General features: G+C 44.1%; 3 protein-coding genes across 6 annotated transcripts in view; 1 reads left to right on the top strand and 2 right to left on the bottom strand.

Annotated features, from left to right (window-relative positions):
- Window positions 1-2578: 2578 nt before the first annotated feature.
- On the bottom strand, window positions 2579-7971 carry mrgbp (MRG/MORF4L binding protein). Of its 2 annotated transcripts, XM_086277057.1 has the most exons (6): window positions 7743-7971; window positions 5187-5308; window positions 5014-5095; window positions 4831-4905; window positions 3731-4016; window positions 2579-3632 (listed from the first exon to the last, which is right to left on the bottom strand). In XM_086277057.1, exons 1-5 carry the CDS (start codon window positions 7882-7884, stop codon window positions 3775-3777), a joined length of 663 nt encoding a protein of 220 aa, XP_086133183.1. In that variant the 5' UTR covers window positions 7885-7971; the 3' UTR covers window positions 2579-3632; window positions 3731-3774. The 2 variants fall into 2 exon arrangements, with proteins under 2 accessions (XP_086133183.1, XP_086133182.1); XM_086277056.1 differs by having other exon boundaries at window positions 2579-4016.
- Window positions 7972-10822: 2851 nt separating this feature from the next.
- On the bottom strand, window positions 10823-26812 carry hm13 (histocompatibility (minor) 13). Of its 3 annotated transcripts, none has more exons than XM_086277051.1 (12): window positions 26380-26807; window positions 22536-22571; window positions 18101-18199; window positions 17925-18007; window positions 17741-17829; window positions 16071-16156; window positions 15248-15373; window positions 15016-15073; window positions 14780-14900; window positions 14556-14658; window positions 13402-13487; window positions 10823-11755 (listed from the first exon to the last, which is right to left on the bottom strand). In XM_086277051.1, exons 1-12 carry the CDS (start codon window positions 26605-26607, stop codon window positions 11692-11694), a joined length of 1179 nt encoding a protein of 392 aa, XP_086133177.1. In that variant the 5' UTR covers window positions 26608-26807; the 3' UTR covers window positions 10823-11691. The 3 variants fall into 3 exon arrangements, with proteins under 3 accessions (XP_086133177.1, XP_086133178.1, XP_086133179.1); XM_086277053.1 differs by lacking the exon at window positions 10823-11755 and adding an exon at window positions 11853-12433 and having other exon boundaries at window positions 26380-26812; XM_086277052.1 differs by lacking the exon at window positions 22536-22571 and having other exon boundaries at window positions 26380-26804.
- Window positions 26129-27674, top strand: part of snx21 (sorting nexin family member 21) — a 38769-nt gene continuing 37223 nt past the window's right edge. Inside the window, exon 1 of the mRNA XM_086277048.1 lies at window positions 26129-26864. The gene's annotated coding sequence lies outside the window, so the exon portion shown is untranslated. The remainder of the gene's footprint in view (window positions 26865-27674) is intronic.

Raw genomic sequence — 27674 nt, 5'->3', positions numbered from 1 at the left:
ACACATTAATGAATTAAACATGACACAGTGGACCACAGCATGCAGATTTTAATACCAAGACTTTTGCACTGTTACTGTCTGAAGTAAAGGACGCGTTTCCCTCTGGAGAAGACTTTTCTACCTTTTGAAGGTTGCCGGTTCGAGCCCCGGCTCGGACAGTTTCGGTCGTTGTGTCCTTGGGCGAGACACTTCACCCGTTGCCTACTGGTGGTGGTCAGAGGGCCCGGTGGCGCCAGTGTCCGGCAGCCTCGCCTCTGTCAGTGCGCCCCAGGCTGTGGCTACAATGTAGCTTCATCACCAGTGTGTGAATGTGTGGATGACTGGATGTGTAAAAGTGCTTTGGGGTCCTTAGGGACTAGTAAAGCGCTATATAAATACAGGCCATTTCATGCAGAGGCACAGGCCTGCACACGAGCATCAAATCATACAATATCTTTGATCAAATATTCTAATATTAAACAGCAAACGTCTCATAAAAATCTAAAAATAAGTCCAGAAGTTTGTTTTGAATTTTCCCGTCATCTCATAACTCGCTCAGACTTATTTAGAGCAGAGGCATCAAACTCACTTTACTTCGTGAGCTGCGTCTTCAGTGGCCCGGAGCAGCGAGCCCATCGTACCAGCTTCACTTACACGATCATTTCCATGTGCAGGTGCCCACAACACAAACACAACAGTCGCAGTAAGAGCCACAGGCCTGAGTTTGCTCCACTGATATCAGGATGGCAGACAAACATTGAACTGGCACTGATTTTGTACCTGAACATGTTTTACTGAGCAGCACAGCTGCTGACATCTGCAGGGGGAGGTCGCCCCCCTGTGTCTGCATGAGCACACTGCAGCTTAAACAGCCGAGGCTCTAACAGCAGCAGTAATGCTGACGTGTTTGTTGTTTCTGCAATTATCTTCAAATGTCGTACTTTCCTAACTTTCTATTGACGACAGTACAGGACAGAACAGAAACAGGTTTATGTCCAGTGTTGATGATGTCACAGCGTCTCACACAGAGGCTGTTTGTCATTAATAGTCTCAGTAAGACTTTCACTGCTGCAGCAGAAAGAAGATGCAGAGGTCTTTTAATGACACGAATCAGTGGTGCACATTTAAAATAGACTTTAACTGCTTTATCATTTTACTTTGGTAGGTTGAAGCTCCTTTGCCTTAAACTGCTGCCGAGCATCAGGCGTCGAGCTCGCGGCTGCTGCGGCGTCTCTGAAGCCCAGGATGTTTAGACAGCGACCTTCAGCTCGTCTGTGTTTTTGGATCACATCTTCCACACCTCATTCTGAACAACACTGCCGAGACTCTGTGGGGTTCAAACTGTGCTCTTCCAAACATTTGGTGCAAGTTTTAGCAGCAGGCCCTGGAGAACGAAACGGTGGCTTTGGATGTGATGAAGCACAGCGGACCAACCACACGAGCAGACGACACCACAAATCATCAGATTTTCACAAACAAGAAAAAGTTTACTTTCACCTGAGAAGAGGACTTCGGACCTTTGAGCAACCGTCCGTCCTCTGACCTCTCAAGTGAAAATGAAATATTCTAACACTGAGTTACTGGAGCTCTGCTTCTCATGAGCAGTAAAGAGGCTTAAATTATTTACTTATGATTAACATAGATGTCTCATTTTTAGGTGCACTATTAAGAACAGTGTTAGCCCTCAGCCTCCTGGCAGCTGCAGTTATGCTATTAATTTGAAAATCCTACGTCGTTTCGTTCTCCAGTTATCACATTCACAAACTCGCCGTCCACGCCACCCAGCGAGGCGATGACATGCCCCGTGAGCTTTTTACGGCTGAGGCGCAAAAATGACACGATTTAGAAGATTTGTATTAATTACAGACTTTTGTATAGAAAAGCGTCTGGACTTCTTTAAGTTGCTTGAAGACGTTTCACCTCTCATCTGAGAAGCTTCTTCAGTTCTAAGGTCAAATGATGGAGAGTCCCAGATCCATCTGCATCTAAAGGTCAAAGGTCACTCTTTCGAGGATGCCAATGTTCACATTTTGGACAGAGAGGACAGATGGTTTGAAAGAGGAGTGAAAGAAGCATCTATGTCCACTGTGAGCGACCATCTTTGAACAGAGGCGGGGCTTACGACACCAACTCTCTGCCATCTATAATCCAGTTTTGAGATCCTTCCCAGACGCCTTAACGCCCACTCACATCCTGGGCCATCTGACCTCAGGAAATCGCATGATAAGGTGGGGCCAGGTTTCACAATGAGCACACCCGAAACTCTGGCTGATTGGGACCCACGCCCAGTTTCCCACCTTGGCTCAGGCGATTAGAGGATCATCAGGGGTCCTTTTGTCCCTCTGTGGGGGGAAACTCCCACTAGGTTTATATCTGGGACTCTCCACCATTTGACCTTAGAACTGAAGAAGCTTCTCGGATGAGAGGTGAAACGTCTTCAAGTAACTTAAAGAAGTCCAGACGCTTTTCTTTCCAAGCTCCTTAGACTACGATGACCTGGATGACTGAGAACCTTCACAGACATATCAGACTTTGTGGAGCTTTAATGTGAAGGCGAACAGTCTGGAAACTTCACATTAAAGGTCGACCGCTTTGTTGAAAACAAAACAAACTTGGAGTTAAAAGAGGGGCAGAAGTTTTAATGTTTAAACATTCAGCTCTTTACAAACATTTTTGCAGGAAAACGATGAATGACGGGAGACTCGGCTTCAGCTTTAATGACACAAACAGCTGTTTCACACATCAGCTCATCAGCAGCCATAAATTAACACCCCAAAAATACTTAAAGGGAACATTTGATTCTCGTGGCCTCAAAACAAGCCGACACTAAACTAAATACACAGAAGACGCATTTTCAAATGACACAAATGAAACAAAGATTAAAAAACATAACTGGAATCACTCGGAGCTGCTCGTGTCCTCACACAGAAACAAAAGTACAACATGCTGCCACGTCCAGTTCAGAGAGAAACACAATTATTGCAGTTTCAGATGATCAGAAACTAAAAACAGTCACTGCAGCTCAGACAGCCAACATGCTGACCTCCTGTCACATTAAACCACTGCTCTAAGCAGATGATCATCAGAACATAAAACAGACTCAATTATTTGTATTTCACACGCTGTGAGAACATGGCGTGCACTCTGATCGCAGGTGCACGCTGGAATATTCACTTCTACTCTCGTTTCTACTGAAGCGAAAAGAGCGTAAAGGTTGGAAACCCGTCTCACCCGGGCTCCTTCACTCCTCTGTACAACCGAGAAAGTTTAAATGAAAATGGAGGAAAACTGGAACGTTCTTCCACTTCCTGCTTCACTACAAGGTGAAACGGCTTTAAAAAGGTAAAAGAAAAGGCAGGAAACAACAACAGGACATAACTGTAGCAGAGCTTACGACGATGTGCTCAATACTCCTGGATGGCTTCTTTGTAGCCTGACAGGCAAGACTCGGGGCAAACTCCAACCTTGGCATTAAAAACAATAAGACAACACACGCCGCTCACGCTGCGGTCGGGTCAGCTGTCTGCACGCTAAAAACACTCCAGAGGCGCTTCCAGACGTGTCGCTTCCTCCCACTGTAATCACACGATGAGATGAAAGCACAGGTGCCGGGTGACAAGCAGCCAATCAGAGAGCAGCCACAGAGGGGGCGACTGTAAGAGGACAGAGAGCACTTAGACGACCTCACTCCAGGATTACACGACACAAAGCTCGCAAGCTCGGCTTCTGCGACGGCAGCAGCAACATTCACCTCCTTCTCTCCACCGCGCTCCTCCGTCTCTGTCCGTCCCCCGCTCAGGTGCGCCTCCTCTTGGCTCCTCCCGGACTCGCCGGGTTGGAAGACGACAGGAGCTTCTCGGCCGCTCGACTCCTCTTCCTCTTCTCTGCCTCCTTCCCTCCACTACCGCTTCCGCCGCCTCCTCCCGTCGCCACTGACGACAATCCTCCGTCACTTCCTCCCTTCTCCTTGTCTCGCTCTCTCTCCTTATCCCGAATGCTGCTTGTTCGCTCCGACATCTTCACAGAGGAGTTACTCCCTGAAGCAGAGAGACGGAGGATCATATTAAAACCTGGTGTGGTCTAAACTCTCCAGACTGCACAAACTTCACCTCGTCGCTTATATTCTTCTAAGACTGCTGGGACTTTAATCTCTCCTCATCTTTTCTGACTGATTTTATTAGATTTACACTTGGCTGGTGTCGGTGTCACTACTGGTAGCACGAGGCGACACCTGGAGCAGAACGTTTGCTGTGGATCCTCCAGGCCCGTATCTGCTCCTTTATCCAAGGAGGAAAAGGATGAGTGCAGCCAGCGCTACAACATGACCTCCAGCAGGACACTGGTGAGAATGTCTCTGATGTCTCTGACCAAACAATCAGAAACAGACATCACGAGGGTCGCCCGACGGCCAGACGTCCTCTAGTGGGCGCTGTGCTCTGACCAAAGTCTGACTTTACGAACTTCTGCAAGTGTCACTATCATCTGCTCAGCGAGCAGAAGCAGCTGGAGGGTGTAAGGTGTGATGGAACGACTGGACTACAGAGCGGATCGACCAACTCTAGCAGCTCCCAATGAAACCTCCAAGCCTTACACATGGTTGACGCTCTGAGTCGGTTTAACCTTTTCAGACTTCACATGCTATCAAAATGTATCAAAATGCTCTCCGTGAGGAGAGGTCAGAAATATATGTTTGATTATATCAAGCTGTGCATTATTTGTTTAAACCCAGTGGATCACATGCACATGTGTCTGAAAGCGAGCAGCTAACTCTGAATTTAAGTGTAAAAGAACCGCTGAGGCGCCAGGACGCCCCAGCTGACTGCACCTTAAATGCGAGACACAGTCTGGTACCTTCTTCATGTGTAGCTGGAGGTTCTCTCTCCATCCTGAACTCCTCTTTGGACTCCTCCTCTGAGCCCAGCTTCCCTACAAACGCACAAATTAGCGTCCGTTTAGACAAAGAAACGATGTTAACTTTTTTGTACTGGTGTAAACAATTTAAAAAAGCTGCATTTCTGACGGCAGTTCCCTCACCTTCCTTCACCTCCTGGATGATGTCATCGGGCAGGGAGAAGCTCTTCTCGTTGTTTGGGAACGGCAGGATCTCCGACTCGTGCTGCGTCACAGAGAAATGACAGTCTCAGTGGTGATGACCGCGTTCAGCGCGGCATGTAACAAACACTCAGCATGTGTGTGTACGTCCTCACCAGCGCCTGCATGTCGTACATCGTTCCCAGGTGGTCCCAGATGACGGAGGAGGAGACCTGCCGTCCAATGTTCTGACTGAACTTGTCTCTGATGCAGATCATGTGGAAGTGACGGTTCACGCCTGCAGACAGAGACACACAGCATGCACTGCATCATGGTCACTGTTTTTTCCCAGGAAACACATTAACGCATCAGCTCTTTTGCCTTCCTGCAGTCTGACGGAGCCACCTACAGGCCAGCTAAGCCAGATCAGTACATTTATTGGACCATAACTTTTCATATTAGCTGTATTTTATAGAGGAACCCAAATCCTTTATAATCCTCCTCCCTCAGTTAGAGGGACTTAGCTTCTCTACTTTATACACCTTTCTTCTTTTTTGTAGAGTTTTCTTTCTTGAAAATACTGAGTCACTCTGTTTACACATAAATCCAAAATTGGATTTTTAAATGACTTCTTTGAACTTTTTTACTCTTACAAAACTGCAGGAGCAAAAATAAAAATAAAAAAAATTGGAAAAATATGAAGTGAAACTGTAACTGTACTGGAACTTAAACAGCTCTTTTCCACATTTACTGAGCACTCAAAGCATGTTCAACTGCACACTGCATTCAACCATTCACACAGCGAGGAACCAGGCTGGACGCACAAGAAAAGTGGTGTAGTTTTCCAAACACCTGGACTTTATTTTACCCGGAAATAGAATAGAATTCAACTTTATTGTCATTGCACATGTCACAAGTACAAGGCAACTAAATGCAGTTTGCATCCATCCAGAATAAGGCTGCCACGATTACGTCGACTATCAAAATCGTCGACGACTGATTTAATAGTCGACGCGTCGTTTGAAGCTTTGTAAGATCACAAAAGACGCAGGAATAAGTGGCAGGATTTAAGAGTGTAATAATGGACTGAAACAGAAGATGGCAGCACTGCATGTACAAGGATGCCAGCTGCCGTTAAACCCCGAAGAAGAAGAAGCTGTGTCCCAGAATTCATAGCGCAGCCCAGCTCAGTTTCCAACAATGGCGGCAGCTAGTTAGTTTTAATATTACTCTTATTATTCTTTCTGGGTCACAAAATAAACGTTTAACATATTTTCAGGCGAGAATGTAGCTGTGTAAACCTCAAATATCTGCTCAGTTTATCAGGACACCACATATTTTCAAAAGCGCTCCGACGTTTTCGGAGACGTCTGTTACCCACTAGCTCGTTAGCTAGGCGGGGGCAAGGCTAACTAGAGCCGTGAGAACACCGGACTCCTGGCAAATCGTTTTCAAACCCACCGCCGTCTTTCCTACTCAGGTTAAACATGATATATGAGTCACTTAGATAACTTACAAATGTTATTGTTTGGCTTTTTTAGTATTTTATTTGTTCCTGAGTAAATCAGTTATAGTTATAACACAGCTGAATAAACGTCAAGCAGACAGCTGATTATCAGAAGTGTGAGATGCTCGAGAATTTACTCCGGTGTCCTGTTATATTTTAGATAGCAAGGAGTTTATTAAACTTCACTGAAACAATCTGCAAATTTCATTAAAATTGAATAAACTATCATCTTGTCTTTATTTTTAGTTAGCACAGACCTTAAACACTTCAAGCTGTAAGCTAATGATAGTTATATAAGAGCAGATGCTGCTGGTGCAATAAGCTGTACGTTTTGTCCGATGGATGCATGATCTGATTAGTCGACTAATTGCAAAAATAATCGGTGACTAGTCGACTATCAAAATAATCGTTTGTGGCAGCCCTAATCCAGAAGGCAATATTATAGCTCTATTACAAAAATGGGTTACAATGTACACGGTATGAAGGTATTTTATGCATAAATAAATAAATTCAAAATGCATAAATGCAAAAACAATATTAGAAAAGTTAAAAGCAACAGTGGTGGGCCCTTAAAAGAAGTCAAGTAAATTGAGTTGGACTGTAACAGCAGTAAGACTCCAAAGTAACATAAGGATCAAGACCTGTTCCAACAAAGAGGAACTCAAATACTGATGAGATCAACACTAACACACGACGTCATTAAAGGAAACAAAGGCAGCAGTTGGTTAAATCTGATTGTGGTGTTGATGAGCACTGTTAGGTTTGGTCAAAGGTATCGGTGTAATATGAGTTAGGTTAGGCTTCCTTAATACTGGCCATGGGTTGGATGCAGTGAAGTAAACAAACAAAGAGCAGTAAACCTCAGAGTCCGCACAGCTCAGCTGATCTCACGATTTTTATTCAACTTATCTCGAAGTAAGCGTGTAATTCCCTCTTTGGGTTCTCTGTCCTGCCAAACACAATTAACAATCGTTTTCCTCCTTAGAATCAGTTTCACTCTTGACCTGCTAACCTAAGTGTCTCACCTGCAAGGCGAAATCTCTGGTTTTTAACTTTTTAAATAAGCATCCTCCATTAAACACCTGTTATTGCAATAAACTGAAATTAACGGTTTCCTAGTGTTTACATATTGATTCAGAGGCTCCCGAAAGCAGTCCAAGTTAAACTGGTTTAACTAGAGGAGATGCTCCAGCTAGCCGCATGCTAACGTTAGCTCTGGTCTTACCGACTGGTTTATGTCCGATCATCGCGTGGAACAGGCACACCTCCACCTCGTGGCTCCACACCACCGAGTCCTCTCCGGGAGCCAACGCCGAATCCGGCGGCTTCTCGTCGGTCTGGTTCAGCGTCACATCAGCTTCTCCCATTATTAAGGCAAAACCTAAAACTGGCCAGAAGCAAACGACCGTGCACCGTTAGCATCGGCAACCGGAAACGTAGTAAGACTTCCGGGTATCGGATTTCAAGATAAAACGACAAAAAATAGCCAGAGTGAAAAAAATTTAAAACCGAATTTTGAGGTAAATTCATTTATTTGTTTTTAACAAATTCCAATATTAATCCTACACTTACAGTTTCAGTGACCGTCAAAGTTAAATGATAAACGGTCCGTTAAAACGCCACATAAAGATGGCTCTAGAATTTTCTCTTACAAGTGGCATGTGTTTGGCACAGAGACACCTCAGAAAAGTGAAGTTTGTTACCCAAATCTAGTAAATAATTCAATAAAACTAAGTAAAAGTGTCTAGGGACCTAAAAGACATTAAAACTGCTTTCGTTTGAGGAAGTCGCAAAGAAAGCGACTGGACTTAAGTTTCTTTCCAAGCCAGACACTTTACTGTTTTAATTTTACTAGAGCATCAGAGATAGGATTATTTGTATTTTTTGGCATCAACATTCAAATTTATGTTAAACAATTTTATTTTCCATGATATTTCCATATTTTTAAAGCCTCAAAAGACAAATTTAAAACCAATTTATCAGTGAGTTTACCATTGTCAGACATCAGATTTAAATCAAATTACAAGCCTCAAATATATTATCTCCCCAAATTAGGAGTTCCTCAGAGATCTATTGTAGCTACTCCGTGGTTCTCAAAACAAGACAATGTAGTTTAGTATATGTATAAATGCCCAAACAAATGAACTTTGTCGTGATAATAAAAAAAATGCACTTTTTCAGGTGCTATTTTGCCAAGTAATTAAATTGTTAAGCACCAAATCTCTAAAGGTGAACATACAAGCAGTGGATGAGGAGTCATAGAAGCAGCCAGACTCAAAGGTTATGCTTCTCTATGCGGTGATCAAAACACCAAAAGTTTTATTGCAAATAAAACGGATACAGTTGGCGCCGTAAAACGGCCGCCACCACAAATACAACCAGAGAGGAAGAAAAAAAAAACAATTTCAGGTACATTATATTTAAAATTAAGTGGCTACTGAACTTCACTGAGCTGAATAAGAGCATTTTGTTTTTACATTGATACAAAACTGTGCATCTCTTAATAAAGCATCCATAACAATCAATAACATTGAGAGTATTAACGTGAGGCTGATTATGTTCAGTTAGGCAGGGTTTTTCCAAGCATCCGAAAACTTTGTAATTATCTGCAACTGCATATGATTTTATTTAAAAACAAGTTAGGACCGTTTTCCGTTTAAACCTTTACTTTGAAACTCTGAATTACATTAAATTGCAGTTGTACTTGCATTAGGTTAAGCTCACTGGCTTATCCCGTGGAAACAGTTGTAGGATATGTTGACATTATGGGAAATGCAGTTTCAAGCAGCAGATTTTGGAAATGAACCTGTAACACAGGCCAACAGTCACCATGTCTCCGATTCTGCTGAATTCTTTTTGGCTATTTTTCTGAGTTTGATCCTAGTTTGAGGATGCTTTTGTAAAACACCCTGTGACACTTTGCCTCCTGGGCTCATTCTCACTGCTTATCAAACGAAGAAGCCACGGAGCTCCTCCCATTGCACCTTTTCACCAATAAGGTGTGAGAATGATGCCTCTTGCTGGGCAGTGAAGGCAGTTCAGTCTGCCGCCTCCTCCTTTTGCTCTTCTCCTCTCACAGGCCAGAACTTTAAGACTGAAAACCAAGAATCCAGTTTTTATTTATCCACACAGGAAAAAGTTCACCTGTGCAGCTGATTAAATTCCAGACACACTCCAACTGAAAGGGACAGCAAGGAGCGAAATTGAGGGAAAATATTTTGTACCTTTAGTTTCTAACTACTTTTTGTCATCATTATTTATTTATTACGAGTGGCTGCACTGCAGTATTCACACCTGGAGCTATAACTAATTATTCTCACTAAAGAACCACAGTTGGAGTTCAAGTCGCCCCCTCGTTTTCAACAAAGAAATCCAAACTGTGCTTTTGGTTTCTAAACATTTTCCACAAAACCACACTGGCATTTTTCTGTCACCACAAAAAGTGTATCTGTTACACGTCTGAGCAATAAAGCTCCAGAACCTTCATAAGAGACTGTAAATAAAAGATGGACAGCCACTGTGGCATCAGTGAGGGCAGGTCTGACGTGCTCACTGGCCACAGACGGGTCAAACCTGCTGTTTCACATTTAAACTAAGCTAGTGACCGACGCCGTAGACCAATGATTGCTAACGTGTGGGCTGCAGCGATAACAGCAACTCAGTTTTACTCAAGTATGTAAGTTAAATATTTATATAAATTTATATCCATTCATCCTCTTCTGCTTATTGTCAGGTTCACAGGCAGGTTGGAGTCTATCCCAGCTACCATTGGGCGAGAGGTGGTGGTTGGATTGTTATTACTGAGCTAAATTTGCTGCTCTTGTATTCAGTTGTGTCCCAGTGGCAGCTGGTCACACATTGGCCTCAACGCTTTATAGCAAACAACCTGCGTTGTGTTTTTTGAAGAAAAAACAAAACAAAAACTAAATTAATACTTTCTCTTGAATTTCAGAGGGAAGCTTTTAAGACTGGATGAGCCTCGTGGGATTTTGTTGCAGCTCTCTTGACTTTGGGGAAGAGCCATAAACTATTCATCTAACTAATCCAACACATTATACAACTGGAACTCTTTCATCTTTTATAGACGTGTCTACGATATTAGCTCTCATCTGTGCACCAATTCACCTCCAATTTCCTAATTCCAAAACAAACCAACTACTTGATCCTCGTCAGGAACAGGAACCATATTTTAGGTTAAAAACCTATAATACTCGGACTGTTTCTACTTCCTTTCTCAGCCTCAGCTGTACGGCCCTACGACCTACAGCTGCAGGGTTTAACTTGAAGCCACGTTAGCACCACAGGTCTGATTGGAAAGCAGATTTATTCTCTGGCAAACAGCTGGACAGACAGGGAGAACTCACATGTACAGTCAGCATGGAGACAAGTGGATGTAAACACAATACAGCTTTAACAAATGACAACATAACTGTATACCTAAAAAACTGAACCTGTTAGCCGGGGTTTCCCCTCTTAAAATTCTGGCCTATTATAAGAAACAAATACAGATAAAACCAGTAGAAGAAGCTGATGCTGACGGAGCAGACGGCAGTGTGAGCAGCGCCTGGTGAGCGGAGACACCCGGAAACAAAGAACCACATCTGGAGAGTTCCCACGCCTCCAGACTTTTTTACAGGATCAGATTCTGGGGATCATCACAATCGTCAGCGGTTCTTTGTTTGAGGGTTTCAGAAAAAAAAAAAAAGTAACAAACAAGAAAGAAAATGGCAGCAGCGCTCGTTTTTCCGTCCGACTCGTCCACGCTCGGGGCCGTGTAAAGGCTAAAACAAGCGCTCCTTCTCGTTTCTCTGCCTATCTGAGCGGCGAGCTGCAAACACATGATGAGATCCGATTGGACAGGTGTTCCCTGACACGCCACTTCGTGGTCCTGTGTGAGAGGATTCGTGGTAGGCACCGGGTCCCAAAACGACTTTTAATAATTACAAACATCATCGTTGGCAGCGCGACGGCAGTCGTAACCACGGGTAACAGTCGGCGGCCGCTCCCGTGGTTATCAGAGACAAACGCGTTGGCAACATGAGCCCCGTTTCCCCTGGCTGACAAGCTGGAGAGACTGGAGGGGGCGGGGCTTCAGTGAAATGTGGTGGCAGCAGGCTGATGATGAAAAGTGTTTGAAGGAGGAGGGAGGGCAGGGGGTGGGGGCGACATGGATATTATTGGTCCTTCTTCTCTGATTCTGTCGCTTCCTCTTTAGTCTCCTCAGATGACTCCTCATACCTGAAGAAGAGAAGAAGGACGATGTTAGTGTGTTTCACGAATATGAATCCAATGCTGCAGTTCCTCTAATGGCCTCTGGAGGCTCAAACACCCCGATTCAAACAGTTTGGATTCTCGCCAATCTCCACCTTAAAACAACTGAAAGGTGAGCGATCGCTTTTCTAATAACTCACCCATTTGGATTTTCTCGAGGCCTAAAGTTACGGGTGCAGCTGCTTTGCAGCGTTTGTAAAGATCGGTGGAACAAACAGTATCATCGTGTTTCATTTCTCGGTTAATTAGCAGCGACCTGTGTCTGTGCACTGCACCTGTCTGCTTTACCAGTGCTAATCAAGCTAACAACACCCCACCTTTGGATCAGCTGAATTTTTCCTCCTTCATGATTTTATTAATCCTATAAAAGGTGAATCTGATGGAGCGATGGTTTCATGTAAGCAGGTTAATGGGCTCATTAATGGGCTTTTTACCTGCCCAGGTGAGACAGAGAAGGGGACAGTAAAGATAGAGGGGCGGGGCTTCTACATCGAGGTGGGTTGTAATCTGCGGTGGCGCGGGGAGGAGCCTGTCGCCACAGAGACGGCATCCATGGAGCTAGCCAGGCTTGCGGGAGAGCCGCTGACGGTTGGAAAGGAAGTAAGTCTGGGAGAGGTGGGAAGAACTTCCTCTGAAGACTCATAGCTAACCACGGGGGGGGGGGGGGGGGGACACGGGGAGCAGAGGAAGGAAATGGAGACACAGAGGAGATAAAAGAAAAATACAGAGAAAGAAAAAGGGGATGATAAAAGTAGTGAGAAAGAAAGGAGGCAACGACAGAGTGTGGTAAATCATCTTAAACTCTAAAGGTCTAAGTTACTATAGAGCTCTACTGCCGTGACAAACGAGGAGGATGGAGGATAAAGACCGACCGGAAAGGTGGAAGAAGAGAGGTGGGAAAAAATGTAAGAGAAAGTACAAAACAGACATGGGAGCAGGGAGTGAAATGATGAGGTCGATGAGCAGGAGACCCTCAGTCTGCTGACAGAAGCACCTGAACATACAAAGGAGCCGTCATAGACTCTGCATTTAACATGGAAACTGCTGCTCAGAGAACCTCGGCGGTTCCTGCAGCGCAGACTAAACTCCAGACTGAGAGATCCTTTAAAAACTGAGGAGGTGCTCCTGTTTTTAAAACTATCATTAAATCAGGCCCCGAGGTTTCAGTCTCTCCTCCTGCACTGGAGTGTCTGTGCTGAAGTCAAGGTCCAAATCTTATTTATTCTTAAATGAAACAAAGAAATGTGGTTTAGCAGACGTGCACTTTGGTGCATTTAATAACAGAAATGCTTCAGTGTCATTGGTCGATAGATCACACTTTTAAATTTTACATTATACCCGAAGAAAAAAAGAAAAGAAAGAAATCTGTCCAATCACAGAGCTTCATTCTGGAATAAACAGCCAATAGGGTTTCAGCCCGCCAGGCATGAGATTCTGAACCTTTAATCCACTAAACAAAGAATCCTCATGAGTCTAATTTCAGTAATTACAAATAAATCTCTCAGCTCGTTAATTTTAGTGCAAACGTATGTTCAGACTTCAGAAACATGTTTTCCTGCTAAAACAAGCTCGGCCCTGCTGCCTCACCGTGGTTGGTCACCGTGGTTACTCACCTGAACATCTCTGTGAGCTCTCCTTTGAACAGCGCTATGATGACGGGGAAGCCGACGCAGGCGGGCACCAGGTACAGCAGGGCGGGCTGGACACACAGATTTAACAGCTTTTAACGTCCTCAATCATTAAAACTGAGACGGGCAACATCATCGGGTCTTTTTTAAGTAAATGATAACTGTAAATCCTAAATACAGCAGCACAGCATTTAATGGTGTCTTTCCCTTGTTTGGATGTTGGTCTGTAAATAAATAAACTGCACAACAACAAACAGCCGTGAGCGACGAGTAAATCCTTAAAGCTTTATTGGCTGCGGCTTCTTAAACACACCCTGTGCAAATTTAATACCTACAGCAGATTTTCCAGAAAATTAAAACTTCAGACTTTTCACTTAATAAGCTGCTCACAAAATCAGACTTCATGTTTGTCCCAGTTTTAATAAAGCCAACGTTTAGTCCGCTTCCAGGAAACAGACTCCACGTTAGACAAAGGACGGACGCTGAAGTTAAAGGTCCCGACCAGTGAGAACACAGAGTCACTGCAGCCATTTCATCAACCTCATGTTCTTGGCAACCAATTATCAGTTGTTTAAATAAGAGGAAAAAAAGAGAGCAGATTAGCTGACTGTAACTCTGGTCGGTATGACAGGATGTGGTTTTCATCGGCTTCACATGGGGAGCTTCAGGGTCCCAGAGGTGGTTTAAACTGGAAATTCGAAGCTTTACTGCACTGATGATAAAAGGAATAACGCAGGAACACAAAGGTCCCAACCCTTAAATCGGAGCCTCTCTCCTATTCAAAGCTCTCTGGAAATCTCCCCGACAACATTCAGCCTGGCTCAAGAGCAGTTCTGGACATTGAGTAGACTAAAGTCTGTATTCTGCTTGAATAAATTAGACTGAAAGGAACAACAGCAAACAGAACGCAGGAAGAACTCTGGGATACACAACAAATCGAATTTTAATCTCGATCACGATTTAGACTAAATTATCAAACGATGCGGCGTTTGCTAACGTGAATCGTCCAACATGAACTCAAATGCCCGTAACTGCGAGTCCTCAAAATGAGCTGATGCAACTGGCTGCAAAGAGGCTGTTTTGAGAAGAGACTGAACAAAACAAAGTTGAGAAGAGTGATTGCGCTTTAAGCCTCGTACCTGTGCATGTTTGAAGGTGTGCATGACAAAGATGGTGAGGCCCAGTCCAAAGATGTAGGCCAGGAAGCTGGAGTAGAAATACGTCCTGCTGTTTTTATTCAAGCTGCAGGTAGAAGACGGTTTCACATGAAAGGGAATAAAGAACATTCATCTTGTTTAAATCCCACAAATGAGAGAAAACAAAGGAAACGAGGCAGCTGAGAGGAAAGAGGACCGAGTGTTACCTGACATCGAAGCGCAGCAGCAGAGCGATGAAGATACCCGGGATGACAATGTCTCCCAGTCCCAGCATGGCAAAGTTACTGGCCTCCAGACCTTTCTCCAACAAGTCCTGTGGAAACACCACTGCAGTGGAGCAAAGACGGGTGGGGGAGATCACAGCAGGACAGGAGGTCAGCTGGGTGAAGTCTATGAAGAGCAGGAGCTAAAACTGACTGACACGGTCATACACAGCACTTACATTTGATTGGTGCTTCAAATGACTTGGCAACAGTCACCATGACGTTGGTCCCAAACACCTGGAGACACACAGAATAAGGATGATGTACAGCTGTGTTCATGCTGGGTCATTGTTGGAACATCTGGATTGTGTCAAAGTGCTGAAACTGAACATCTGGACATGACAGAGCTGAGCTCGAATCTTCTGGAACGTTTCCGTACGACTACCTGAGCTGGACACGTGATCTACTCACCCAGAAGACGTCGTAGATGAACAGCCCCCCCAGCAGGATACAGCCGGTGCTGACGTTGTTCAGGTGGAGCAGCTCCACTCCGTTCAGGGCAAACGCCAGCCCGAACAGGTTATTGGCTATCCAGTGCTGTGATGTCACAATACACACGCACACGTGAGCACAAAATGACGCATCTGAGCGGCTGAGACGAACACATTTACACAAATCCTTTTGTTTTTGAATCCTTTATACAGATGTTGACCAGATGTTCTTTAGTCTCAGCTAAATAAACGAGTTTGGATTCAGAGGTTTTATCCTCATTATTCTTTAAATAATAATTACGGTAGAAGCCAAAAGTGAAGCTGACAGCAGGCTTCGATTGCATTACAGATTTCAGCTCTATGTCACAGCGTGGAACATCATTTCTGATGGAAATAATTAGAGCTTACATTTTATACCATCTGTCGGAAAAACAGGAAACATTTTAAAATCTGTCGATTTTCTTTGTTTCACACCAGAAGGAATCAAACATAAGCACTAAAAGCTATTTACTCAGTAAATAACTAATTTGGCATCTTGATGAAAAAACAATAATAACGTGCTTCACTGTTTTTACTGCTTTTATGTAAAAGAGTAAACTGAAAAATTCAAGAACAACAAAAACAAGATTTTAACACCATGAACATTAAATATCACTTTGATTATAAACTTGCACATGTTTGTGGATTAACCATTACTGTCATTTAGGGCTTCATAAATAATTCATTACCCCACAGATCTAAGCTCAGCCATGTCGGAGCTCACAGCTATGCTCAGCTCTGTGTGCTGCACGTGTCACTTTTACCTTTTTGAGCAGGTACCAGACTCCCACCACGCTGCTGATGAGCAGACACACCAGGTTCTTGGTGTCAAACTCATAATTGACTATTTCTGTAGAGACATGGAGAGACGCAGGTCAGACATGAATGTGAAAGACGTCAGGAGACCTAAATCGGGTTCAAAAGGCCGTTCAATAAACCACATTTATACAGAGATGCTTACAGCTCTGACAGATTCAACCTAATAAACTTTAACTGAGGCCGTTTGTCGCTTCCTCAGTAAACACGATTCAACGAGAAGATTTACTCTAAAACTTTACTCGTGCAGATGAACCTGTACAGCAACATTATCGTCCTGACAAAGAGAAACAACATTCACTGTTCTAAGGTTTTATACATCAAGACATAATAAACAGATCATGTGTTTCTTTACTGCTTCAAAGGGACCTCAGAGGGTAAGTGGCAGCCAGGCGCTGATAGTTAAATGCACTTCATTAAGTGATCATCAGCAACAAAGTCCATCATTCTAAAATTAAAAAATACTGACGGCTGCTAGTGCCATCTGTCAGCCTCCTCCTAACTCAGGGATGGGGAACTGCAGGCCTCGAGGGCCGGCGTCCTGCAGGTTTTAGACGTGTCAGCTGATGTAAATGGCTAAATGACCTCCTCAACATGTCCTGAAGTTCACCAGAGGCCTGGTAATGAACTGGTCATTTGATTCAGGTGTGCTGACCTGGGGTGATCTCTAAAACCTGCAGGACACCGGCCCTCGAGGCCTGCAGTTCGACAGCCCGTCCTAAATTCACCTTTGGTATCATTTTGAAACCTACGTACAGAGATTTTCAGACCTCTGAGGTCACTGAGATTCTAACTCATTCGAGATTAGTAGCTGCACCTTTGGTATGAATTTGAAAATACTGCGTTGCCTCATTCCTGAGTTATCGCATTCAAACTCGGGTCGTCACCTCGGCCCATCCACCCGTAAAAATACCCTTTTACAGGCGAGGAGGGCAACAATTATTCATCTGAAAACTTTCCATGTCAGACTCTACAGGCCCCAGTTAGCATGTTAAAGGTTAAAGTTCATGACAGCACAGTTAGAAAAAGAAAGCACAGCTTAGGTTAGGGAAGCTTCATCTGAAGGAACGATGACATAATCCACAGCAGCACACACATCTCACACCAACCGGCAGCACAGCAGCGATTTAATCATCGAGCCGAGCGTGAGGTCCTCTCTATACCAAAGTATTCTGGGGTCAAGCGTGAGGTCGTCTGTCTCATAGCTAATGCTTGAGCTAACATTTGGTCCAGAGGAGGATCCAAGCACAGCAGCAAATCTCCAACAGAATAAGAAAAGAATCACCGTGCAGCAGCGACCCAGTCAAAGTCCAGACCCGAGTCTGAATGAAACTCTGCAGCAGGACTTCAGAGAGCCACGCATTCACGAAACCCCACAAACCAAAGACTGGACTAAAATTCCTTCAAAGCGATATGCAAAACAATTCACTTCCTCTGGCATCTTTGCCGTGCAATACTTTAAGAATTAAATCGGAGCAATAAACAGTTTGAACACGTTTTGGGTTTTTTGTGTGAAACAAAAACATTTGCCTGCTCTTTTTAGGAATCTGGGTCTTTTAAACTGTATTTTTAAACGGTGTTTGTTCCCGTCGTTGGTGGAACGGGCAGCAGGTCTCACCTTCTTTGGACTCTCCGGAGCCCTGAGTGAAGAGCAGCTGGTACTGTTTGTTTGGGAAAGATGCTGGGAAGACTCTGGACATCAGAGGACTGAGAGACAGAACCAAGAACAGAGTCGAGTCACCTCCAACATCAGTTAAACCAAAGCGATTCACTCGCACACACATTCACGTTCTCTGACGTACCTCATAGTGTGAGACAGAGCCAGGACGCCCAGGACGAAGAAGTAGACCGACAGCAGCAGGTTGATGTACTCTTGAGAGAATACCTGCGTCACAGCACACGTCCAGCATCAGAAACAAGCCTCATCTGACGAAATGCACCGTCGCAGCTCTCCCCGAGGTAAGAGACGCCGACTTACCTTGAAGAAGAGGTAGAGCCCAAATAGAGTGCAGCTGGCGATGATGGGGAACCTCGCTGCGTCCCGACTGGTGATGGTCTCGGGCATGTCGGCTGCATTCTGGGAGAAACGGAGCGGAGACAGAAATATGAGCAGGTAAGGTGAAGGTTCACCAGAAGACAGGGATGTGCACACCAATCCAAACACCAGGTGAGACCACACCAAGCTAAAGCTTCCCATCACAAATTTAACCTGAAAGAAGATGAACTAGTCTCCAGACAGAAACCAGTGAAGTTTTAAATGAAGATCATCAATTTTAAATTAGGGTTATATGGACCACAGTTTATGTGTTGTAATGTAACTGTTACTGTCAACGTTTAACGCCTAAACTAACCCAAATACCGGGATTAACCCTGAGGCCGTGTGAGGCCCTGTGAGGCCCTGTGAGGCTCTGTGAGGCCCTGTGAGGCCCTGTGAGGCCCTGTGAGGCCCTGTGAGGCCCTGTGAGGCTCTGTGAGGCCCTGTGAGGCCCTGTGAGGCCCTGTGAGGCTCTGTGCCAACACTGCAATAAGCAGTTGCTTCACTCTGCAACCACAAACTAATCTGAGGCGCCGCCTGCTGCTCGTGAAATGAGGCAACACAGGCACCACAAACCTGTAATCAGAGCTGAGCCAATCTCTAAATACTAGAATAACGTGCTGCGGTGCGTCCTCCTCTGTGGAGGTGACAGTGGCGCATCGCTGAAGAAAGAAAGGAGAAACTGTCCAACAAGTGCTCACCGGGACTGATGGCAGGCACACGGGCACAAATCAGGTAAATATTAAATATTAGTGTGTTTTTCACGTCATGCTACAAACTGATACGAGTTTAACCTTCAGTGACAGCCTGAGTTAGACCCACAGACGAACACTGAACACTATGCCTCTGTGATAAAATCTGATTCTTATCGAGGCGTCGCTCGTGTGGATATTCATCATTTAGCAACAAAGCTTCTGAAAGCTGGGACTTCCTGGTGGTATAAAAGGCTTTGGAGGATACAGCCATCACACCAGCGTGGGTTTGAGCGCTGCAATAATTACACAATGGCAGAAATGTGCGTTTCCACAGACATGCCAGAGGGCACCTCCCTGTCTCTACCGAGGCCTGTCCTCCTCCCGATCAGGCCGTCCTTCCACACTCGGGTCGGATCACAGAAAAGAAGAGCTACTGTAGACTGACAGAAGCCCTGAGAGAGAAGCCTGAGAGTCACCTCCATCTATATTCTCCTCCATCTACTCACCCGAGACAGAAACTGGGACAGAGGAGGATGTAGAGGGATAAGGAGAGGAATCCTACACAAACCAATGCTTTATAATCCAAAGCTCAAGTTTACAGTAAATGCAGGATTAATATTACAAACATTTTCTAAATGGTAACATCCTGTCTTTCCTGAAACTAAAGATGTTTTTAAAGCAACATGAGCTTCTATAGAAACCAGTAAATCTGCAGGTGACTGAGTTACTAGGGGTGCAACGATACACAAAATTCACGGTTCGGTTCGGTTCGATACTTTGGTGTCACGGTTCGATATTTTTTCGATACAAAAAAAATGTTCATGCCTTTTTAATTTGTCATTTATTAAAATTATAAATATATATTTTAACTCAAAAGTACAGTTTTTAAATTTAACCCTAACCCTTGTGCGTGTTTTTTATTTTGACAGCGAATGCGCACCTGCGGACCACTTATGTGCAGCCCTGGTTATTTAGCTCGTCATATTGCAGCCACAGAAATTCTTTTGTCCATGAAACCATAAAGCTGCACTTTCTTTTTGCCTTATAGTCTGATTTGTCATAACTTCTCCGTTTTGTGGTAAGCTTTTCTTTGGCTGTCACTTCTTCACCCTGACCTGTCTTATTTGGCTCAGCAGAACTAAAATATATATCTGTCTGTGAAGGTTCTCAGTCATCCAGGTCATCGTAGTCAAATATATATCCTGCTGCTTTTACACACACACACTCACATAAGCTCAGCGATTCTCTGCGATCAACCTCTCACATGTTTAAGCTGCGGGAGATTTCACTTGTCATGTTTGCATAGTAAGCTAACAATTAATAAGACGATGTCAGAGGAATTGGTGCACAAATTATCATCACTCACAGATCAGTGCTGTCGCTCTCTATACACAGTTCGCGCGATTGCAAAGTGAAAGCAAAAAAACAAGCGCAAATTCAAACGCGACTTCAATATGTCACATATTGACAGTGGCTCACCGATGCCAATGACATAATTAACCAGCTACATTTCCGAAAGAATGCAAAAGCATTGACATATATTTTTCCTACAATAGCCCGACGGGCAGGGCAGAGATAGATTTTGGTAGCCCGACTGAAAAAAATCGCTAGCTCCGGGACGTCGGGCTAGCGATATTGCGAGCCCTGTATCTGATTGAGGAATCACTCATCTTTGGAAAAGAGAGTTTATTACAGAGAAATGTCTCTTTCCAAAATAAAAGCTATACTATCCGCTTCTTCTGGGCTGTATTCTCAGCAGCATATTAAACAGCTGTCTAAATGACTCGGCTAAAGTTAGTAGCATGCTTGCTTTTTTTTTGGTCTGCTTCCACTTGTCTTTGCACTAGGATGATGTCGGCGTAAATGTGCAGTCATATTCGTTGTGTTCCCACTAGTGCTTTCAGGTTAATCTCGTTGAAATGACCTTAACGCCACAACACGGCAAATCTCCGTTAACGAGCTACCGCCGATCGCCCTGTGCATGGGGCTAGACAGCCAACACGTTAACGAGCTAACTGCGCTAACACACTAGTTCCCACCCATGTAATTCAGCATTGAGTGGCACATCCAACATACTGTTTTACTTTAGTCCATGACTCGCTTACCTTCAGGGTCATACGTCACATGAAAACCAAAATAATTCCAAACGCCAGATCTGAATGAGGGTGGGGGAGGTCCATGTTGTAAGGAGAGCTTAACTTCTGTCTCGCTAGCTTGCCCTGCGCTCTTCCTTCTGACGATGCTGTCTGTGTTGAGCGCTCAGTGAATCTGTGTTCGACTACTCCGCCTAGGCTGCACTGTCGACCCTAGGCGGAGTAGTCGAACGCAGATTCACTGAGCGCTCAACACAGACAGCATCGTCAGAAGGAAAGTTGATAAAATAAATTACAAATGTTGTATTGTTCGATACATATGCGTACCGAACCGAAAGCACTGTATCGAACGGTTCAATATCGATACGAATATCGTTGCACCCCTATGAGTTACATGTACCACAAACACACAGCTGTTAGCAAACAGGCTGAAGTAACACCGTGTTAGTGCGAGTTAGACGCTGCTAAGATCTACATGAGGACGAGGTTAGTCGCAGGAACCTTCCTGCACAGTTAATATATTCTAAAAATAAACCTCAGTACTGTGAGGTTGTGCGTTTTATGTACCAGTGTTTGGGCTCCACTGAGTCCAGTCATTTTTACTCCCTTTCAGAAGTATTTTCTACTTTAAGCCGTTATTCTATTTGCAGGCTGTGTTTGTGGTTTTGGCTTCTTTAACGAGTCCTCTGTGCATGAAACTGGTTCCTGGCATTGCTGTAGGACTTCCTGCCAACATCCCCCCCAGTCTGTGTTATGTGCTGCTTTGAATTTGTTTTTGTTAAAGTCTGGCTTACAATTTGCATGAACCTGAACCAGACTAAGTGATCAGTGCAGTCGGGACACAGGTGAAGCTTCAGTGGAACTTTGCATGTAATCCAGACGCCGCGGTCTGTGTGCGACTGCCGAACCAAAGAGGCCGTTTAAAGTAATCAAGTTCACGTAGCGTTATCAATTCCTTACGTCACCCATGAAATGCCGTGCTGATGGTTTGAGGACAGTTTAATGCGGCCATCAAAATGCACATTACTCTGTTAAATTTCGTATTTTCTTTCACTCAACCTTCATATTTAGACACGTCATTTCCCCCATTCTGATAAATTCCTTTCTGCACAAATTTTCCTGAAGTAGTTTTAGACAATTTCCTGGGAAATCCTGCAGCAGAATCTTGAACCTGTTTCAAAAACGTGTTTATACTTTTGGCACCGCGTTTCATTTTCTCTAACGCCTACAGAGCGTGTGAGCAGCTAGCTGTACCCACTAAGACACAATAAAGTTGAATATATCAGGCAGGAATAAGCTGGGATTATCAGCCACAGCAGATGATCTTTTTTTAACTTATCAGTGCAGAAAAACAGAAATCTAAATCTGATTGGTTCTTGACCCTCTTCTTCTCCATTGCAGGCGTTCCTTTTATTTCACATGTCTGTTTGCTTTTGGACAGCACACACACTGAAACAAGCGTGAGCTGATGAGCAGTTTGTTGTTCCGGCTCCACCCAACACCTCTGCGTTCATGCAATCCCTGCTGTGTCAGTGCTGGAAACCAACAGTGTCTGGGTGTATTGGTGCACACAGCGGCTCTCATACTCACTCTGAACCCAGAATCGTAATCATTTTCTCCGAGCTCCTACAGATAGACAGACAGAATGGGTGGACAGACAGATGTGCACACAGACAGACAGGGAGAGAGAGGATCAGATCGGCAATCAGGAGCAGGGCTGGAAGCAGGGCCCAAAATTAAAGCAAGCAAACAGGTGTCCAATGCAGGAAACAGATCATCATTGCTGGAATTACACAGGGCAAAAGCTTCAGTGAATAAAAGCTTTGATGTATCTGAACTCATATTCATATTATAGGATGGCTGACAGAGGAGAAACAGCGAGAAAGAGGAAGAGAGGAAGGATCCCATGGACGCCGATTTTAAACTGAACATCACCCGAGGCTCAGGCAGAGACTTTCTGTCAGATTTACCAACGCCAGCACAAAACCGCGTTTAAACCCCCCCACACATCTTTGCTACAGAGGTACGACCCGAGTCGTCACCCAGAGGGTTTACAGCCCAGCTCCAGGTATTTCTCATCTCCAGTGTTGCTATCCCAATGTCACAGGGCAGAGCGTGTAATGCTGAGGAGAAGGAAACACTGAGGAGCCACAGAAAGAGCCATACAAGTCACAGATGTATTAAAATGAGACAAGTATCCCCGTACAGTGAGCAGAGCGCTGTGTGGAGGGTTATAGTCAAACTTCTGCAGAGTTCACACATCATCAAGAAAACCTCCATTTGTAAGTGCGCACACACAGAGCTCTGCAACATCACAAATCCCTGTCATGTGTTTTGCAATAACTGTTAAAGGCTCCATCCCATAACACGGTGAAATATTTGAATTAATTATTCAATACTGTATTTCAATTTTCTAGGATCATTTAATGCCAAATACAGATAGCATTGTATCTCTGTAATGCTTTAATAAACAACACATTTGAATGAAGTCAACACAGTCAGGCTGATTTTCATACCTTGTTTTTTCCGTTTCCAACTAAATGTGAACAAAGACCCAGTTTGTAGATTTAAATTATTTTGTGAAGAACTATAAAATATTTAAATTCTCAGCATTACTGAAAATTCTCCCAATGAGGTGCTTTATTTACGCAGTAATTACAAATTACAATCAAAACAAAGCCTATAATGTTAAAAACCCACATATTTCAAACTATTTTCCATCTTCCTCACAACGGTGGGAAGAAACTGAGCATATGGAGAATTAGCAAACTGACAATTTCACAGTAGTATGTATAAATGTAGGGTTGGGGTCAAAATGACCCACTGGAAAATTAATCCACAACTAAAAATAGTCCCCCGAAAGAAGACTGCCTGCTGTTTTCAACATCTAACCAGCTGATGTTTTAATGGTTACTTTGTTCTTTAAATTTCCAAACTGAACATAAAATTAAATATTTAGTTTTGAAATTTCATGTCAAATTATCATTTCAACTTTGTAATGATAAATGTATTTTACTAACTTAAACATATATTTTATCTCTAAACATTTAATACTTTTCTCTCTTTATCATTATTATCACTCCTGCTATTTTCTTAATATAACTGCACACTTTCTATTTGCTCATGTAAAGCTGAGGAGCCAAAGAATGTCATTATGGGTAAACGTGGCTACACGGTTTATCTGCACATGACAATAAAACTTGACACTCTCATACTTGCTGTGTAATAGTTTCATGTAAGAAAAGACAGAAACTGCGTCCTTTCGAAAAATTATTTCCATTCTGTGAACATTGTGATCTCAATCCATCTCATTCCCACCGAGTACGATCCTGTTTTGTGAAACACCTGCCTCAGGCCACCGAGCCCATTCTCTCCTTCCTCGCGAGATTTCATTCGCTTCCTGTTTTTGCAAATGTGTTAAGCAGCCGCTGATATTAAAGAGACCAAAGGAACACCCGTGGTTATGATTTCAGTCTAGTTACTGCTGTTTACGTCTCATTTCAATTAATGTCGCAATTCCCCCTGCGTGACACGTCCGCCTCGGTTTGTGGATGCGTTACATGCGAGTGACAGGATCCGCTGTGACTCAGTGAGATAAAACAGAGTCTACGTTAACTACAACCATCAGTGAAGGCAAACGTCAAAAACCAAAGAAACGAGCGACAGAAAATGAGAAACATGACAGACAGCAGCGTGAAGCGTTCAGTCTGAAGTCATTTCTGAGAGACAGGTGAAGCTTTCTGGCATTACAATAACTGAGCAGCTCATGTCAAACTGAAATTCATCAAAAGTGGTTTTAGTCTTGTGCTGTAACCAGGGGAAAGGTACATTTGTCCCTAATGTGACAAGAATCCATCTAGTTTCTGTTTTGTCTTTAGCCAATTAAAACATCTTGAGGGGAACTGAATATTTCTCTCTGCTCGGAAACCCGTTTTTATGCCTTCTGTATACAAACAGAAGAAAACAACATCTAAAGTCATTCTCTTCTGTCTCATTGTCATGTGGAAATCTGAAAATTTAAATACCTATAGTGCCAAAAACATTGGGCGGGTGTGCCACTGCAGAGCACTGATGCACTCTGCTTACTGTTGTTCAGCATCTAAGTACTCTTTTAAAGAATCCCCACAAGAGCGTCATCAAAACTTTTTTCTGGAAAAATCAGAAACAGGTGTGTCCCAGAGCACACGGAAAACACCTGACAGCTCCGGCCTACATGCTGTCAAAGTTTAATCTAGTCTTAAAGTTTCTGAATGTGTCTGATCTCTCGACGCTTCTCACGGTTGCAGATCAGGTTCTGGGTCAAACTGATATTGCTCCTTCACTTGGACCGTCACACAGATATCACCCACTCTGAGAATTCAGTCTAGACATTACTCTGTTTCATGACCCGACTTTTCCCTCTTAAATCCGAACTTTGTGCATCAGAGCATGGGGAATTTTCCCCGTTTCACCAGATCCTACACTTGCTGCAGGACAGGTAGTTTTAACATGCATCCCCAGACAGTGCGCCCATAAAGGCAGAGCACCGTTAGAGCAGGGTGTGTCTCTGCTGGTGATACCTGAAACAGCAGCCGGTTTCATTTCACAGCTGTTATTAGCAGCTTCCGTTATGCAGATTAACGTGATTTTCTGCCAGCTGTGTTGCGTCCTCAGTCACTAATAAAAACCTCCATCACCTCCACCCGGCCGTTCAAAGGATGTGGGAGGTTTTTTCTACTTTAAGCTAACTGCGCATGTCTGCAAAAACCCCAAAACGAGAACAAACAGAAACAGTACACGTCTCTCTCCATCACCTGGTGATGCGTTCACGACCACGAGGCTAGCTTGGCGTTTTCTGACAGTCGGTTTAACCTCGTATTCATGTCACGACTCCGTTCAGCACAGTCTGTTTTCGGCTCACTGTACAACTTTTACTACAACTTTAAGTTACTACTCCCCACCCGGATGGCAGCGGTCCCTGTTACTCAGCCAGGTAAAAGTCCGTTAGGAAAAATGTAAATAAACATCTGTGCACACATCCTTTCATCACACGCCAAACAAGCACAAGTTGAGAAAAAAAAAAACAGTTTAAACAGACACACACCAGAGGACCCGACACCCACTACGCAGCGTTATGAGTGCAACAAGTGCAGATAACGACTTTAAAAGCCTAATTAGCATCTGGAAATAACCGGTAAAATCAAACAGCTGGATCTTTAAACCTTCACTCGGAGTCTGGACGCGTATTTCCCAACTTTATCGATAATTTCAGCACATCATTCTTCAATTAACTCTATCGCGACTCCCACTTCTGTATTTGTTTTGGAAAAATATTATTTTTAGCGTCCTGGTGAGCCGCTAGTTAGCCAGCCGTTAGCTGTAGCAGCTAGCCGCTGAAGGCTAACGAGAGGCGGGCTGAAGTCAAACCCAAACGCCGGGGTCCACTAACAGTTACCTTGGATTTTGAGCAGGTGACGGACCGCAGGGCTCCGAAGAAGATGGGCAGGAGCGCCATGAAGACCAGGCTGCCGTACGCCAGAGCCGTGCCCTCCGGGGTGGCCACGAATTTGGCCGTGGCGTTGAGCGCCTCGGTCCCGTTGGAGTCCGTGGCGTTCAGGGCGTCCAGGACGGCCGATGCGGCGGCCTCCGAAGCAGAGGCCGGGATTTGCTCAGCCTCAGACATTGTTCTTCACACACAGAGAGGCTTCGGGGTCTGTTGAGGCTGTGGCGTTAACTGACAGGCGGATAGAAGTGGAAGCTGAAGCGGGGAGTCTGTCATTCATCTACCGCTGTGCTGCTGGAGTCCTGATAAGGCCACGTTTCCTAAAGCAGTGAGCGGAGAGCAGGCAGGAAGAGGAGGGCTCAACCCGCTGCTGTTTCCGGGGACACTGACAAGGCGTGCACGGCAAAAGAGGAGGTACCACGGGAGTAAAAAAGCAGGTAGTCACCATCTCTTTGTTCTGCTTTCAAAGCTATCAGACTCATATATTATCTATGTATACATAGATAATATATGCATATTCTGAGAAGCCACTAGATACAAACAGCAAGAAAACATAAATGAATACATTGCACACAAATAGCAGGCTATCTATATTAATGCAACTGAATTGTAAAACAACGACAACAACCCCCCAAAAAAGTTTTCAAAAAGCGCGAGCAATGGGATTTTTTTTACAGTAATAATGAAAGTTTGTGATGCATGAAGTGTGTTGTGCTTGCAGAATGACGACACGCACAAGCACCAGATGCTTATTTTTACTGTTCCCTCATTCACAAAGAGTCGTGGCAAGGAAATGATCAGTGGGTGGATCGATTCAAATATCAGCGGTAACCTTAACAACGCTGGGATCGATCACCTAAGTCCACTAAGTCGCTCCCGTATCAGAGAGGAGACAGGTCTGTGCAAACACCGCTCCTCTGCTGCAGGAACACTTTGCTCCGCCACCTCTTTCCTCCTGTGCTGTTCAGTAGTTCCACAGTCACGTGACTCAGTGGGCCAACATCAAGCAGGGCTGGCTCAGTGGTTGAGAAGGGGCGGAGCAAAGTGTGACAGCATGAGAGGTGTTTACATGCTTCCTTTCTGATGACCGAGAGCAAAGTATTGAACTTACAGCAGAGAAGCAAAGTCCAGCATTGATCCTGTAATAATATCAATATCCAACTACCAGCCTCTGTATATTTTATATATTTTATTTTAAACTCTAATTTGTAAAATATGTATACACACACACGTAGATATACATATTT

The sequence above is a fragment of the Aulonocara sp. 'chitande type north' Nkhata Bay genome, linkage group LG20 (genome assembly GCF_057382095.1).
Source record: "Aulonocara sp. 'chitande type north' Nkhata Bay isolate Kocher_YH1m ecotype deep benthic linkage group LG20, A_spYH_male_GT1.1, whole genome shotgun sequence".
In the NCBI taxonomy this organism is placed as follows: domain Eukaryota; kingdom Metazoa; phylum Chordata; class Actinopteri; order Cichliformes; family Cichlidae; genus Aulonocara; species Aulonocara sp. 'chitande type north' Nkhata Bay.
Note: the sequence above shows the minus strand (reverse complement) of the source record. Positions and strands in the feature narration are given on the sequence as shown.